General features: G+C 42.9%; 1 protein-coding gene across 1 annotated transcript; it reads right to left on the bottom strand.

The window, feature by feature from the left end:
• Positions 1 to 7,305: 7,305 nt before the first annotated feature.
• On the bottom strand, positions 7,306 to 7,998 carry LOC139190930 (zinc finger BED domain-containing protein RICESLEEPER 2-like). Its single transcript, XM_070811420.1, has one exon. It carries the CDS (start codon positions 7,996 to 7,998, stop codon positions 7,306 to 7,308), a length of 693 nt encoding a protein of 230 aa, XP_070667521.1.
• Positions 7,999 to 18,328: the final 10,330 nt, after the last annotated feature.

Below are 18,328 nucleotides of genomic sequence, written 5' to 3'. Positions count from 1 at the left end.
TGCACAATCATCCCAGCGGAAGGAGTCTGAGATGAAGAACTAGAGAAGCTGCCATATCTGCTTGGAGAACAAATAAGGAATTGCAACATTGCTAAAGAGCAAAGCCTCGCCGTACAATATCATCAAATCATCACTTGCAAGTAAAAAGCTAAGTGTCACCCCGTTCAAGAGGAAAGCTGTGGAAAGTCGACAAGCACGACCAATGATCACTTATTAGTTCTATTCATTGTCTTTTATAGTGATTTTCAATTTTTCGTTTGCAATTTTTTTTACATTTTCTTGCGTTACTTAACTGAATTATTTCTTTTCTTTGCAGGAATTTTTGGTTATTTCCACCCTTGAAGTTGATTGCAGAATTTTAGCTTGGGGGGGTCATCGCTTGGTTTTACTGCAAACTAGGGAAGTTTTCAGTCCAATTGCTTTATTTTGTTTCTTATTATTTATTTATTTTATTTTTATTTGCATTATAGTGTTTTCTGACATTGGGGACAATGTCCAGTTTAAGTTTGGGGGTAAAGAGTATAAAAATGACCAAATTGAAATTTTTTTTGTACCTTCAACTACGAACGAGTTTCATTTGTTTCCATGTTGTTGGTTTTTGTTTTCTTAATTAGTTTTGTTTTCTTTTAAAAAAAAAAGATTTTAAAAAAATCGGAAAATTTAAAATTCCAAAAATATTGTCTTGTTTCCCTTATTGTTTTGAATTAGATTTTTGTTAGTTTCCCGACCCAATGATATAATTGGATCAAATTTGAACCATGATCATCAAGAACTTAGTTAACATGTGTTTTGTGAAATTCCTAATTCTCTTGTTAGTTTTGTACATGTTTGACCATCTTTGAAAAACCAAATGCACATAGCCTTGTTAATGTGAAACTAAAGTATGACTTAAAGCTTCATATGTGAATTTAGTGACCATATACATCCTATGTGAGTTTTTGAGCCGATTGAAAGTGTGTGCATTTTTCATACACTCCTATTCTTTCATGTGTGATGAACTTATGTGAGATACATCTCTAGAACTTGCGTAACGATCTTTCGAAATGTTTGTCATTGATTGCATGAACTTGGAAATGATAGAGGCATTAGATTTACCACTATGGCCCAAATAACCATGTTTCCCAAATAAAAATGATATCATTAGATTGCCAATTTGAGCCGTGTATGTTGAGTCTTTTATTTCTTATCACCAGATATGTCTACCCTTATACCTGAAACATTTTTTCCTTACCCTTTCCAAGCGAGCAATGCGAGATTGTCTTATGAGAAACGTTTGTGAAGTACTTTGAAGGTGTTTGGCAAAAGAATAAGTGTGGGGGTATTTCATGTTTGTATTAAAAAAAAAAAAAAAAAAAAAGAGAAAAGAGAAGAAAAGAAAAAGAAAAAGAAAGATTGTATACAAATGAAATAAAAAGTTTTTAAAGTTTCAGTTTAAGGGTGTGGTTGGAGGTGCTAGAAGAATTGCTGGAGAGCTTGAGTTCTTATAAATCTAAAGAAAAGAATTGCTTGCAATGTAGCTTGGAACTTGTGTTTTCCTATTCTATCGTTTCAATAACCCTATCCCTAAACCTCATTACATCCAATAAAAGTCCTCTTGATTTAAGTTTTGCAATTATGACTTTGGAGAAGTGATCTTTATGCAAGCTTATGGTAGAAATTTCACATTTGATTCTTTGAGCGAAACACATTTAAACTAAACACATGTGTGATTGAGTGTATATCCCGTGAGAAGGTTGCTAGTTTGCATATGATGATTTTAAAAATATAAAAATTTTGAAATTGCATTAGCATGGCTATCTCACACACTACACTTCAAGGATGATTCAAAGATTACTGCTAATATTTGAATAAGGAAGATGAACTTGGATTAGTTTGTTTGGTGCTAGCTATGGTTCTTGATGATTTGTTTTCTTGAATGAAATTCTATGAGGGTCACATAGGGGGAAACTAATGTTTTTCATGTTAGTACTTTTTCATGTTTTCTTTGTTTTGCTCGAGGACTAGCAAAAGTTAAGTGTGGGGGTATTTGATCGGATCATATTTATATATATTTTTACTTCGAATTCACTCGTCTTTTCTTAGTTAGTTCCTTATATTTTTGAGCTATTTACGTTATTTTTGTGTTTATAGGATTTGTTATGCAAAGAAAATAAAAATAGAACAAGTGAAATTTTATGTAATAAATTCGTCAAAACTGTCTGTGTAGATCAGCTTTTAAATTAAATTAAAAAAAAATAATAATAATGATAAGTCATGATGATGTTTGAAACATCATCATGATTCATGTTGTGAAGGCAGGTGGAAGAAAAAAAGAATGCATGATGGAAGAATAAAAGAAAAGAAAGAAAAGGCGGAGACCGACAGAAATAAGGGAAGAAATAAGAAAAGAGACGGAGAGATAGAAAGAACAGACGGGGGGGGGGAGAAAAACCAAGAGCACGAGCAGCAAGCTGCCTTAGGCAGCGAGAAAAACAGAAGCAGAAAGCTGCCTTGCAGCGTGAGCCTCGGGGGGAGCAGAAAAATAGATAGAACGGGGAGAGAGAGGAGAGACTGGCGCGGCAAATAGGGAACGGACAGAAGCACAGAGGCACGGGGACAGAGAGAAAAACCAGCGGAAAAAGAGGAGAGGGCAGGGAGATAGACAGCAGGTCAGAGAAGCACGGACTGACTGACAAGGGAGAGAGCAAGGCAGGAAGAGAATTAGAGGCTTCACTCCATTTTTCTTGGTTTTATCTTCTCAAACCTATGTTTTACTTTTGGTTTAATTTGAAAATAATGTGTAACTAAATTTATTTTGGCTAGAGGTTAATTCAAAGCCATGAATATATTTGTAATATGAATTGATTACCTTCAGTTGTGATTTCTGAGTTGTGATTTAATTTGCTTAACTGCGTGATTGATAGCTTATTTTTGTATGTCGATTAAGAATGCATACTTAATTCACATGCATGAATTTGATGCTAGAATATAAGTGAATTTCACCTAATCGTTATGAACTTATATTCACCAGTAGTGAAGGTTGCTAGTCACAATCACGTTAAGTAAATTCTTGGCATAAGTTTCATGCAAATCATAGTAACGAGTGCCTCGTCAATGCTTATGTTTTTCATAGAACTTAATGATTCTTGCTTGTATCTCTATTATGCAATTCATGTAGGGAACTTGTAGGGAATGTTTTGGGTTGTCGTATGCAATCATCCAACCCAATAACTTGTGGAAAAACTGAGGGTTAATTAGTGCAATTCACGGTTAATTTGGGGCGTTGAGATTTACAATTTATTGAAAGAACAACTGAAAATCAATTTAGGTTGCATATGTGTCATGTGTGGAGAAGAACCCTCTAGCTAGTCCGTCACCTATCATTTCACCTTAATTTCATGCTTTTGTCAATTCTGTAATTTATTTAAGTTTAATTTACTTCTCGTCAAAACCAAACCCCCCCCCATTATTAAATTATATTATTTAGTTAGTTTTCATTGTTGTTAGTCTTTTAATTCAATTTCCGTCCATTTCAATTCCTAGTGTCTAATTTGATTGTTTTCATTATTTTGAGTCATTCTAAGTGTGTTTCGAGTTATTAGAGTTTTTAGCCTAGTTTTGTGTCCTTGAGTCTTGTTTAATATTTTTAAATTAATTTAGAATAGATTAGCAATCCCTCCTAATCCCCGGCCTAGAACGATACCCTACTTACATCTATACTACAATTGTCAAAAAGAGGGTTAAATTTTGTGTGCTTATATTATTCGCATCAGTAGTCCTTTTTAAAAGGCTGCACTTGCTATCGAGTTGTCGCATCCGATGATCTTCGCCTTTTCTGCTTTGAATCTCTTCATGTAATCGCAAAGTGACTTTTTTGGGTTTTTCTTTACGTTGAACAGGTGATCGGACTTTTTCTTGATCGAACGATAAGATGAGTATTCTTTGGTGAAAACCAAGGAAAGATCATCAAAATTCTGGATGGATCGTGCCGACAAGGTATGAAACCAATCTTGTGCCTCGCCTTGTAAAGTAGTGGCGAATATTTTGCACATAAGGGCGTCATTATTCCGATAAAGGACCATCGCACTTCGGTAATGCTTTAATTGTCTTTCGGGATCCCCGTCTCCTTTGAAAGATGTGAAGTGCGATATGCTAAACTTGCGAGGTTCTGCCTACTCGATCTCATCCGTGAAAGGTGACCTGCTTATGTTGGTTATTTCTCGCCTTAGTGTTTCATCAACCATTTCGTTGCGTCGAAAATCACGCATCCGTTCATTGAAAAGCCTTTCTACCTCTTCTTGGATTTGCTTTTGTTGGGGTTGCGGAACCTTCGGCTGCCCTTGGTCTTTATCTACCGGTCTAGGCTGCTCTTCTTCTCACTCGGCTCATCTACGTTGTGGCTGCAATGTACGAGATAGATTCCTAGAAGGCGAGGGATTTTTTTGCAGGCTACCGGTGGAACTAGAGTCAGATTGAACGATTGTTTCTTTCCATTTGTTAGGCTGCCCGCTCTAATGTAATGTGGAGGATACTCCTTGTGAGCCTAATCGCGAATGAATGCTTTGCCTGGAAAGCTGCCCATGTTGATTATCAAAGTGTGGCCCCAACCGTGAATGTATACTTGCCCGTGGGCCGAATTGAGAGTGCACGCTCATCCGCACGCTAAGACGGGAGTATACGTTATTTTGGGGACCCAATCGAGAGTGTGCACTGTCTGAATGCTCGACTTGTGATGGGTTGAACGGCTACTTTCCAGGTCGCTGCTTAAAAGGCTCCTTGTCTACCCTTGTTCTAGTTCGGGAAACTTCATCGTGGGCGCGTTGCATCTCAGTGCGTTGCAAAAGTTGGTTCACCAAGGTAGTTTGTTGTGCAAGGGCGCTTGTCAATTCTATGACTTGTCGGGACAAGTTTTGTTCGCCATTCGGATTGGAAGAACTTAGATGGAATGCACCTCATTGAACAATAAAAGGGTGGTTGACTCCAAGTGCGAGATTTGAGTTGGGGAATGTCAAATCTGCAGAGAAATGTGGTGAAAACGCCTCAGCCTCGATGATTGGTCCAGATGGTTGAGATTATCTCAGGCCGACTTAGGCAGCTTGGGAAACCATGAGAGCAGGCTAGGCTGCGGGGGCAGGCTGGATCACTGGGGCAGGCTGCGGGAGCAGGTTGCTCAATGCGCGGTGCATGTGAATGCGAGGCTTGGGCTTGGGTCCACGTAAACTTGGATGGCACGGCTTGGATCGTGGTCTTGGTTCCGTGAGCCTTGGATGGCATGGCTCGGGCCGTGGTGAAGGCTCCATGGACCTCGCCACGAGTGGCTACCGAAGTAGCCACCGCGGTGGTTCCCATGGTGGCCCGTGGTGAAGGCACCATGGACCTCGCCATGGGTGGCTACCAAGGTAGCCACCACAGTGGTTCCCATGGTGGAAACTCGTGGTGATGATGTCGCTTCCCTTATTGTCACATTTTGCCTCACGGATCTCCGCAATCCCATTTCTTGAATATTAGAATTTTCACTTGCGGAATTTTCTAAATTTCTAGCCATTATATTTTTCTTATACGTTTTATCAAAGAACCTTTGCAAGTAAAAAATTCTATAAATAAGAACGTATGAAAAATATTCAAATGGACTAGAAAACAAAGAAAAAACCTTTTTGCGCGAGAGTCTTTTACGAGTATGGATAACAACTCTCAATGAAAGCACCAATTTGTGGATGCAAATTTTATCCTCTTCGATCTTGGACGATTTTGCACCTACAAAACAACTAGCACCTTAGGTTAAGGTCAAAAGCCTCACGCGCCCACGATGAATGGGGGGGGCTTTGGCCGAAGAACCTCCGATGCCAAAGTTAGAATTTTAGAGAGAAAAAGTGTTTAGAGTGTTTAGGATTTTTTGCAAGAGGATTGGAACTAGTGTTTTGTGAAAATGGGACCCAATTTATAGGAGAGGAAAGGGTGATTTATTTTGGGGGGTTATGGAGATAATGGGCTAGTTATTTTGGGGAGGTATGGAAATAATTGGCTAGTTAATTAGCAAATAGTAATAACCTAATTAACTAGCTATTTGAATGTCATAAAAAGGGGGAGAAAATGGCAGCAACAAACAGGAAATAAAGGGCATGGCCGGCCCTAGCGGGTTTTTGGTTATAATTTGGAGGTTTAGTTGATAATTAAGGGATTGATTAGGTAATTAATCCCTTAATTAGTCAATTTTAGGAAATATGAAAGGAAAATACCATTTAGCTAATTTATTAGCTAAATAATGGAATATAAAGCATATAGAATAAATTAGATTTTTGGGAATTACCTTATAGAAAGGATTTGATGAAATAGGCTTTAAATTGTTACCTATTTTGGGCACTTTTGATTTGGTTGAAAGATGATTGCCCGCTGCTCGCGCGTAGGAATCCCTGTATGCCTCGAGGATATTTTTGTCATCTTTTGTCCAAAAGTCCACGTGTCTCCTAGTGAATATTTTTGGCTCCACAGTTGAGCCTTTCCCCTTGATATTGGTGGATGAGCCCTTCCCCTAAAAATGGGTGGTCGTGGAGGTAATGATTGATTAATTTGATTTTGACGTTGAACTTCAACTTGAGGTGGTCGAAGAGGTGGAGGTGGAGGTGGCATTTCATTTTCTTGTGTTGTATTCTCCTCACCTCCCAAATTAGCCATGCCTAAAACAATAAACCACAAATCATTTAGATTGAATTATAGTCTAATAATAATAGATAATAAATACTAAGAAAATAAAAGAGGAAATTAAATTGTTTGCTTACTTCTTTCTAAGCGTTCAAGCTCCTCGTAGAAATATAATTCGTCAAGTGTAGGCTCCTTGTAGAAAAAAAATTATTTTCCTCTAAGCCAATCACTAGTACACACTAAAGCCTCAACCATTTTAGGTGTTAAGGAAGCTCTAAAATGATCAACAACTCTCCCACCAAGACTAAAGACATTCTCACTAGCAACGGTGCTACTAGGAAGGGCCAATACATCCTTAGCAACTTTACTAAGAATTGGATATTGACCACAATTTCCTTTCCACCAATCCAAAAGATTGAAACCCTCATATGTTAGGCTTTGATGTGGATCATTGAAGTACATATCCATTTCATTGGCTATCTCATTTTGTTGTGCCTCTACTCTCTTTCTTTGGATATTCTTTGTCATCCTTGAAGGAACATCAATATCTACCATCACACCCCCCGCCCCATCATCTAGTACAACACTTGATCTTTGCTCCATATTTGAGGTAGCACTACTACTAGTACTACTACTAGTACTACTACCACTACTACCACTAAGGATCCCTCCCTCCTTATATGCATTTTACAACTCGGTTACATAGCCTTTAACCCTTACTTTCTCCTCCCTTATTTTGTCACAATCATAGCCGAGCTCTTTTAGATTTGTCTCCAACATATCAAATTTGTACCTCGGGTCGAGTGATTGGGCCACAAAGAGAATATGATTCACCGTTTCAAAGTCACCCCAATATTTGTCAAACTTGAGCTTCATTGAGGTAGCCACACATTGCAAAGTAGCATTAGAGACGTTTAAAATTTGTTCTTCTATCTCCACTTGCAAGGCAATCACCGTGCTAAGTATTAAGGGTGCTGTTGGAGTAAGGGTTGCACTCAATGTCAAGGTGGCATCATAAATTTTTTTGAGAAAGTCAGCAAAACTCACCGACCTTTCCCAATCATCCACCTCCGGAGGACCCACCCGCTTGTCCTTTGTTGTCACCCCATCAACCTCTTTCGAGACCTCCTCTTTAAAGTAAGCAATAAAAGAGTCACACTCAAAGGCCATCTTAGAGAACACTTCTTTAAACTTGAAAGAACTATTAAGCATTTGATACGTGGCATTCCACCTTGTGACAACATCAAAAGGGATACTTGACATCCTATCAAATCTCAACAAGACACAATATTCCCTAAAAGACTCCAACCTTGCCGGGGATGAGTGTATAAACTTCACACAATTTCTTATGACATCAATTTCCCTACTAAGCTCCGTCATTCCTGTAGACATCGAAATTTCGTAAATAAATGTTGACCGATAAATCAAAGTGTCAACGCTCATGTATTACATAAATTTTACACGTTGCGTGTGACTCAACGAAAATTGAAATGAGTTGGAAAAAGTCATCAAATAGGACACGTGTCAACACCTGGCAGAAACGACTTATTTCATCTGGGATATTATATTCAAAATTAGGTCTTGGAAAATTCTATAAATACAAGCCCATTTCATTCATTTGAAAAAAAAAGAAAACCAATTCATATTACACCTTGAAGCTCTGAAGCTCTGAAACTCCGAAGCTCTCAAGCATCCAGGTTCCCGAAGAATCAAGAAAGTGTTCTTCGTTCTTCGTTCATCGTTCTTCCAAGATTAAGCCTCGACGGCCCTTGGATCAACAATCATCCACCTTCAAGATCAAGCCCCGACGGCCCTTGAAGAAAGCGTTCTTCGTTCTTCGTTCATCGTTCTTCCAAGATCAAGCCCCAACGGCCCTTTGGATCAACAATCATCCACCAATTCAAGATCAAGCCCCGACGGCCCTTGAAGAAAGCACCATCGTTCATCATCCGTTCATCCAAGATCAAGCCCCAACGGCCCTTTGGATCAACAACGTCGACAAATCCACACATCCAACCGTTCTTCAAGATCAAGCCCAAAAGCCCTTGAAGATCCGTTCATCACTGTTCTTCAAGGTCAAGCCCAAAAGCCCTTGGAGATCCGTTCATCACTGTTCTTCAAAGATCAAGCCCAAAAGCCCCTTTGAAGATCTGCTCAAATCCACCTTCAAGATCAAGTCCACGGCCCTTGAAGAACGTTCATCCTTAGATCAAGCCCAACGACCCTTTGGATCAATCGCACATCCACAAATACACACCTTACGGAGATCGAATCAGAGGATCAAAATAAAGAGAGATTGTAACCCAAAATCATCAAATACAAATATTTGTTTGTGCACGTCGTTTCTTGTCTCTTTCGTTTCAGGAATTTTCCGTGTTCACAAATTGGCACGCTCGGTGGGATAATCTCTGCCTCTCATCTCTTTCTCCGTTCAAGAAATTCAAGCGCGCTTCCAAAATTAATGGCATCAAGGAAGGCTCAAACTGTTCCCGCAACCGGCGCAAAGAACAAAAGCGTCCTCGTCGCAACTGGTGTCACTTTGGGCATCACGACTCGAAGCATGGCAAGAGCTACTTCTGCCGCCTCTTTCACCTCTGCATCAACTCTACCAATGGAACAAAAGCACCCAAGGCACGAGCCTTTGATCACCTTAGCCTCACTAAGGGCACCAAGGGGGGAAAGCCCAAGGAAATACTCCGAATCCATGCTCTCCGATGCCGATTCAAGCGACAGTTCAGCCATGCAAGTCATGACCATTGGAGCAACTTCAATCGATGAGCAGCTGGCTCAAATGAATGAAGCAATCGCAAGGCTAACCCGAACTGTGGAAGAAAAAGACTTGCAAATTGCAGCACTAGTCAACCGATTGGAGGCACAAGACGGTGATAAACCCGACCCAGAGGATGATCCACTAAAGGGAGGAGCTGGCGGAGACGAAGAACCCCCGGTGAAGAAAATCGATGGGAAGCCGGAGCCAGACCAAGCAGCGGCACTCATGGGATCTCTTTCTATCCAGCAGCTGCAGGAGATGATCACCAACACCATCAAGGCACAGTACGAAGGGAGCTCACATACCTCATTGTTCTACTCGAAGCCCTATTCCAAGAAGATTGATGCCCTAAAGATGCCAAGGGGTTATCAACCACCAAAGTTCATGCAGTTTGATGGAAAAGGAAACCCAAAGCAGCACGTTGCACATTTCGTCGAAACTTGCAACAACGCGGGGACGGAGGGAGACTACCTCGCCAAGCAGTTTGTGCGCTCGCTGAAAGGAAATGCCTTTGAGTGGTACACGGACCTAGAGCCTGAGTCCATCAACAGCTGGGAGCAATTAGAGCGGGAATTCCTCAACCGCTTCTACAGCACCCGTCGCACTGTGAGCATGCTAGGAGCTAACGAGCACAAAGCAGTGGAAGGACGAGCCAGTCATTGACTACATCAACAGATGGCGCACTCTAAGCCTCGACTGTAAAGACAGGCTCTCGGAAACCTCTTCAATCGAGATGTGCATCCAAGGCATGCAATGGGGTTTGCAATACATCCTTCAAGGCATTAAACCACGGACTTTCGAGGAATTGGCCACTCGCGCCCATGACATGGAGTTGAGCATCGCCCATCATGGGAAGAAGGAACCGATCGCCGACTACAAGAACGACAAAGTTCTTGGGCCAAAGGTGGAAAAGGCTGCATGGAAACCCACCAAGGAAGCGATGACGGTCAACACATCTCCCGTCAAAATATCCACACGAGGCAAGGCGATTCAAACCGAAGCTTTTCGTGATCAAGAGATGCGTAGACGCACTTTAAAGGAGCTTGAGGAGAAGACTTATCCATTCCCCGACTCTGATGTGGTTGCCATGTTAGAAGACTTGCTAGAAAAGAAGGTGATTGGTTTGCCTGAGTGCAAACGGCCAGAAGAGATGAATCGCACCGACAGTCCAAGGTACTGTAAATTCCACCGCTTCATCAGTCATCCGACAGAAAAATGTTTCGTGCTGAAAGATCTCATCATGAAGCTGGCTCAGAAAGGAATCATCGAGCTAGATCTTGACGAAGTGGCGAAGTCAAACTATACCACCTTCACTTCTGGCTCTTCCGACTCAAAGTTTTCACCTCAACCGCTGGGGGCATCCTCCAAGACAAGCAAAGTAGAAGGATGGACTCAAGTCACTCCTAAGAAATTGCACAAGAAGCATACGTCTCCTCCACAAGTCCGCCAATCGGAAAGGGGGCAAAGCAGCTATTGTCAACCTTCAAAGCAACGTGAACGTGTTGAAGATGATGAAATTGCGACACAAAAATTGTCCGTTGCCATCACGATGCGCGACTTCTTGCCCGAAGACTTATTCAATCATGCGGTCAAAGCTCCTTGCTATGAAGATTGCGAGGAACGACTCTCTCAGATCGCTTGACGAACCAAAGCTCCTTGTTCGCACGAGCCTAAACTGCACGAACCAATGCTCCTGGTCTGCACGAGCATAAAAGGCAACACCAACGCTCCTTGCCTGCACGAGCTGAAACTGCAACACGGCACCAAATGCTCCTTGTTCGCACGAGCCTAAACTGCACGAACCAAAGCTCTTTGTCTGTAAGAGCCTAAACTGCAAGACACAAAGCTCCTTGTCGGCACGAGCCTAAACTGTAGGACACGAGGCTCCTCGCCTGCACGAGCCTAAACTGCATGGCACAACGCTCCTGATCCGCACGAGCATAAAAGGCGACACCAACGCTCCTGATCTGCACGAGCATAAAAGGCAACACCAACGCTCCTTGTCTGCACGAGTTGAAACTGCAAACGACACCAACGCTCATTGCCTGCACGAGCTGAAACTGCAACACGACACCAAATGCTCCTTGTCTGCACGAGTTGAAACTGCGAACGACACCAACGCTCCTTGCCTGCACGAGCTGAAACTGCAACACGGCACCAAACGCTCCTTGCCTGCACGAGCTGAAACTGCAAATGGCACAAAAAAAAATACCAATATATATATATATATATATGTATGTATTTGAACTACGTTACGACTTGATCTCTTCTTTGGAGGGGTACGTAGGCAGCTCGAATGTTCAATTTTACGAGTTCAGTCACATCAAAATCAAAAGAATAAATGTTTTATTAAAAAAGGTCAATTTCATTACAAATTTATTTTGTTAAGAAAATTTGCAATTTTCTTTGTACAAAATTAAATTACAGTTTCTTCGAAAAAAAAAAAATTTGAATACATATGTTATTATGTATTTATAAAAGAAAAGAAAGAAAAAAAAAAGAAAAAAAAAAAGAGAGACACCATTTCGTCCAAAAAAAAAACATATGTTATTATATATATGTCACGGCCCAACACCAAGCTCCAGCAGCAACAAAAGGCATCAGCCCAGGCCCAGCTCTCTCAGTCTCAATCCGGGATTCAGGTTATCTGTTTTCCCAAACCGCGCCGCAGTCCTCCCTCCTCCTTCACGAGGACGCCTTTCTTCACCATGATGCAGCAACCATCAGGAGGATTGGTACCACAACAGATTCCGTCCGATCCGCAGCAGCAATACCAGCAGCAGCTGCCGCAGCAGTGGATGATGAGCTCGCCGAGAAGCAGCGACAGCAGATTCAGCAGAAGCGCAGGAGACCCAGTCTGCGCTTGTGACGCTGATGAATGGCGACTGGGTGATGACTGGAGAACCGGAGCAGAGGCCTACCTAGTCAATTCAGAGGGCATGTTGCCACTTCCCATTACAGCTGACATGTCAACTCGATCGGCGAATGGGTGACCAAATGCTAACCAATCATTTGCCGCTCGACCCAACCAACCGACATCGACATCCTCGATCTCCCTCTCTCTATCTCTCTCCTCTCTCTCATGGCGTCGCCCGCGCGGGAAGAGAAGCAGAAACAGGCATGCGAAGGATTGGGTGCGGGTGGCAAGTTCTGAAAGACGCCGTTTCGACGGACCACCCAAGCAACACCGTACGATCGGCCACCAACGATTTTACGAAACCCTAGCGCCGCCAATGATGGCTGGCTCTCGAAGCTCGTCGATCCGGCTCAGCGCCTCATTTCCTCCGGTACCCACCGCCTCTTCTTCTCTGTCTTTCGCAAACGCCTTCCTCCGCCTCAGTCGCATTCTACAGGTGTAAACCATGAAGCAAAGATGAAGGGCAAAGAAGAAGTTACTGTGGATCTTCCTGGAGTGCTAAAAGGCACAATTGGTCAATGTTCCGGTCCAAGTCATCCAAGTACTACTGGTGATGAAGGCGAGCTCACTGAGCTGGAACAAATTTTAGAGCAGAAAACCTTTACCAGATCTGAGATTGATCGATTGACAGAGCTGTTGCATTCAAGAACTGTTGATATGCCAATTGAGAACCAAGAGAAAGGGTTTGAAGTGATACCTTCAAAGTCGGTGGTTTCTCATGACAGAAATGAGGAATTTCCTGAAACTCCATTGCTAGACAAAAATGGGATTGAGAGCCGCCTTGCTTCAAACCTTGTTGTTAGTGCAAGTGTCTTTGATGAAGAAGTTGCTTCACCTGCAGAACTCGCCAAAGCCCAACGCATGTCTCTCTCTCAGCCACAAAAAGCAGCAAACAGTCTTCTTCCTCAACTCGCCATAGACGCCTCGAAGTCACAGCAAAGCAGCAACGCCTCGGGTCCCTCGACGTCTTTCGCGGACTCACGGTTGTGGGAAGTGGCAAGAACATGAAACATCACTGTTAACCCGCTGCTGCATCATCTTGACAAAATCCTCGCTGCATAGCTTGGATTCGTTGGGGTAGCATCTTAGAGCCGCCTCATCTAGTGCCGTTGCTGCTGCAGTTGAAGAGTGTGAGCTGAGCTGCAGTTGTGTCGCGGGGACAAGACTTCGAGTACATACGATCTCGTTGAGCAAAAGCACTTCTGGTATGTGAGTACGGTGAAGTCTGAGACGGACGGGAAAGGTGATGCCGCTGTCACTGGCGCCGACGCGGCGGTGAAGGTCAAGAGGCCAGCTGGAGCCGAAAAGCTCGAGAATGGTGGTTGCGACGATTGGAGGTTGATGGCGCTCTCTTTGGGCAGAGAGGAAAGACGAGGACGGCGGCGTTGAGCAAGTTGGTCTTTGGGGGAGCCCTGGGAATTAACGAGGTAGAGTCTGTTGGCTGTGCTCGGTGGTTGTGCTCACCTTCTCCTTCTGCCCATCAGCTTCAGCAGCACGTACAGCCCCTCCTCCTCCGTCTCTTGCCTCGCAGCTGCCAACAACTTCAAAGACCGCCGTCAAACGACTAGCCGGTCATGAAGCCTCGACTGCAGCTCTCCGATCGCCTTCGTCCTTCCCTACAAATCCCTCCGCCAAGCATCCTAATTTATACAGAAAGAAATACAATTTAAAAAAAAAAAAAAAAAAAAAAGAGGTGGTGGTGCATCTGGCACCACGTGAACAAAGAGGATCAAAGATGGGTACAGCCTCATGGCAGATTAAAAGTTTCTGATGGTGCATGGGCACCATGTGCAGAAAGAAAAAAAAAATTGTAAAAAAAATAAAAATAAAAAAATAATAAAATAATAATAAAAAAAATGATGGAACTTGGTGCATCCAGCACCAAAAGAAAAAGAAAAAAAAAACAAATGCATAGAGAGAAATAGAAGGTCCATTTTATTTATTTTTCTGAAAATTTTACATAAATTTGCATTATACATAAATTAAAAAAAAAAATCAAATCAAATCAAATCAAATTTACAAGAGGTGATATTCAAGGACGATCAGGTGGTGCCTCGCAACTCGGCAGAGCTCCAGGAAGAGAAGGCGTCAGAGGTTGGCTGTCTGAAGCCTCAACAGTTGGTACAGCCCCAGAAGACGAAGGTAAATGCTGCTGGAACAAACCCAGAAACCTCCGATGATCAAGTAAAATCTGACCATCAGATTCCTGCATCTGGTCAATTTTCCTCTTCATGTTTGTGGCATAGTTGTGTGCAAGCTTGTGCAACTGTTTATTCTCATGCTTGAGCCCTCTGATCTCCTGTTTGAGACTCATCACTTCAGCCGCTAACGATTCAACTTGACGGGTTCGAGCAAATAGGCGTTGGGCCATGTTGGATACAGAACCCGCACACTGCACACTAAGAGCCAAAGACTCCTTAACAGCCAACTCATCAGACCGCCTGGAAAGTAGTCTGTTATCTTTGGGGGTGACGAGGTTCCGGGCCACCACCGCAGCGGTCATATCATTCTTCATCACCGAATCCCCAACGGTAAGAGGACCAGTAGGGGATATGAAGGATGGGCGCCATATGTTATCTGGAGAAGACGGGACTACCTCTTCATCAAGGTTCAAATCAAAACGACGGTCGGAGGGTCCAGACACTTTCAAAGGTGTTGAAGAAAGAAGAGGTCGAACAAATCAAGACCTTAGAAGTGCAAGAAGGGAGTTTCTACAAGCGAAAATTCAAGTGTGCTTTGAAACGAACTGCGTACCTCTATAAAAAAAATCGGCACTCGACGGGATTTCAAAGATCGAAGAGGTGAGCTCAGAGTTCGAAAATGCCGATTCAAAAATCGAAGAGGTAAGCTCAGAAATCGGAGAAGCATCTTGCCTTTCTAGACGCGTTAGCACCCGTCACACACAAACTCAGCTTTGCGGAAATCACGGGCAATTTGTTAAAGCGCCAATCCCAGATATCAAAGAGGCGCCAGTCTTTTTCAGCCTCGTCAGCACCCGTCACGCGCAAACTCAGCTTTGCGGAAATCACGGGCAATTTGTCGAAGCGCCGATCCCAGATATCGAAGAGGCGCCAGTCATTTCAGCCTCGTCAACACCTGTCATATGCACACTCAACTTTGCGCAAATCACGGGCAATTTGTCGAAGATTTTCGGTGAAGGAGAAAGCACGTGAAGTATACTGTTCAATCATCCAACGGTTGCCGACACGAGTGAAAGAATAGTACCTCTACAGGTGTTAAAGAACTTCATATAACCGTCCACCTTCACCTTCCATAGCAAGGCAGACATACAGAGCCTTTCTTCATCTCCAAAAAAAAAATGCTTTCCCAACGAAACCTCTCGAGTCATTCAGTGTTCCTTATTCCTTAGGGTACCTCTGCAAGCCAATGACTCCAAAGCAAAAGTATCTCATATCACCAGGGTAGAAAGCAAGAGTATCTCATATCATGCACTCTCCCTGTCCTTTCCTTTGTCCTTGTTCTTACCTGCAAAGACAAGGATAAAGAAAGCAATATGTCGGAACCTCCACTCAAACTCGGGTAAGGAACCGACTGCTTGGAACCCTTCCCTGATTGCCTACCTAGCACTGCTCTCAAGTACTCGTTTCCCACTGCTGCTGTACTTCCAAAGAAGCTGCCACATCTGCCTGGAGAACAGATAAGGCAAGTGAAAATGATACCTTGCAGCATGTGGAGACAAGGTGCAAAAGGAACAAGCAGAGAAGAATGCGGTCTGCACGGTCAACTCAGCAGAAGGAGTCCAAACTGAGGAACTCGAGAAGCTGCCATATCTGCCTGAAGAAACAAGCAGAGAAGAATGCAGCATGCACGGTCAACTCGGCAGAAAGAGTCTGAGATGAAGAACTCGTTTTGACCCTCAAATTCTTGGGTCGACTTACTAGGCGTTGTGGGCTGCACGTGCCGATTCACCACCCTTGAATCAAATCCTTAAAGATCAAGTCACCAACTGGAAGAAGAGCCCATCAATCTTGAAGATCATACCGCTGACCAAACTGCTCAGGTGTGGATTAGAAAGATTGAACAAAATAACAAGTCGTCACCTTCACCTCGTGCCTGCTCGTCATGTGTTCGAGTCAACCTTCAAGAATCAAGCCTCAACGGCCCTTGAAGAAGTTTCCAGCCAAATTCAAGATCAAGCCTCGACGGCCCTTGAGGAGATCACAAGTTCGATTCAAGATTAAGTGTCTACCACCCTTGAATCAAAACCTAGTTCAAGAATAAGCTGTGGAAAATCAACAATTGGAGGAATCCAGAAAATCCTTCAACCCAGTTCAAGATCAAAGCTGTGGAAAGTCAACAAGCGCAACAAAATACGTGCCGATTCACCCACTACCAAAGCCAAAGATCATCTACCACATGAAGCTCCTTGTGGTCCAATTTCAACCTTCAAGATCAAGTCTCGACGGCCCTTGAAGAAATTTCAAACAAAAGTTCAAGAACAAGCCTCAACGGCCCTTGAAGAAATCTCAAGCCCAATTCAAGATCAAGCCTCAACGGCCCTTGAAGAAATCTCCAGCCCAATTCAAGATCAAGCCTCGACGGCCCTTGGATCGACATCTACAGTAAGGGACTTCAAAACGCATCTCCTACACGTGACAAACACATGTATACGACGTGCCTTGAAGTGGGGGCATTTGTAGACATCGAAATTTCGTAAATAAATGTTGACCGATAAATCAAAGTGTCAACGCTCATGTATTACATAAATTTTACACGTTGCGTGTGACTCAACGAAAATTGAAATGAGTTGGAAAAGTCATCAAATAGGACACGTGTCAACACCTGGCAGAAACGACTTATTTCATCTGGGATATTATATTCAAAATTAGGTCTTGGAAAATTCTATAAATACAAGCCCATTTCATTCATTTGAAAAAAAAAGAAAACCAATTCATATTACACCTTGAAGCTCTGAAGCTCTGAAACTCCGAAGCTCTCAAGCATCCAGGTTCCCGAAGAATCAAGAAAGTGTTCTTCGTTCTTCGTTCATCGTTCTTCCAAGATTAAGCCTCGACGGCCCTTGGATCAACAATCATCCACCTTCAAGATCAAGCCCCGACGGCCCTTGAAGAAAGCGTTCTTCGTTCTTCGTTCATCGTTCTTCCAAGATCAAGCCCCAACGGCCCTTTGGATCAACAATCATCCACCAATTCAAGATCAAGCCCCGACGGCCCTTGAAGAAAGCACCATCGTTCATCATCCGTTCATCCAAGATCAAGCCCCAACGGCCCTTTGGATCAACAACGTCGACAAATCCACACATCCAACCGTTCTTCAAGATCAAGCCCAAAAGCCCTTGAAGATCCGTTCATCACTGTTCTTCAAGGTCAAGCCCAAAAGCCCTTGGAGATCCGTTCATCACTGTTCTTCAAAGATCAAGCCCAAAAGCCCCTTTGAAGATCCGCTCAAATCCACCTTCAAGATCAAGTCCACGGCCCTTGAAGAACGTTCATCCTTAGATCAAGCCCAACGGCCCTTTGGATCAATCGCACATCCACAAATACACACCTTACGGAGATCGAATCAGAGGATCAAAATAAAGAGAGATTGTAACCCAAAATCATCAAATACAAATATTTGTTTGTGCACGTCGTTTCTTGTCTCTTTCGTTTCAGGAATTTTCCGTGTTCACAATTCCATCTTTAATTATCAAATTGAGGATGTGACAAGCGCACCTCATGTGCAAGTGAGCCCCATCAAGTAAAAGAGTACCATTTGACTTGAGTCTTCTTTTCATGTATGCAATAGCGGTGTCATTTGCACTAGCATTGTCAACGGTAATGCTAAACAACTTGTCTATGCCCCAATCATTCAAGTAAACCTCTAGACATCTTCCAATATCATCACCCTTGTGAGAAGTAACTTGGACAAAGTTTAGGATCCTCTTATGCAATCCCCAATTAGCGTCCAAAAAAATGGGCCGTGATGACCATGTAGTTTATCATTTGAATCGAGGTCCAAGTATCGGTTGTAATACTCACTCTCAATCCCTCAATCACACT

This window comes from Malus domestica, chromosome 13, assembly GCF_042453785.1.
Source record: "Malus domestica chromosome 13, GDT2T_hap1".
Lineage (NCBI taxonomy): Eukaryota > Viridiplantae > Streptophyta > Magnoliopsida > Rosales > Rosaceae > Malus > Malus domestica.
This window is presented reverse-complemented; position numbering and strand designations above follow the sequence as displayed.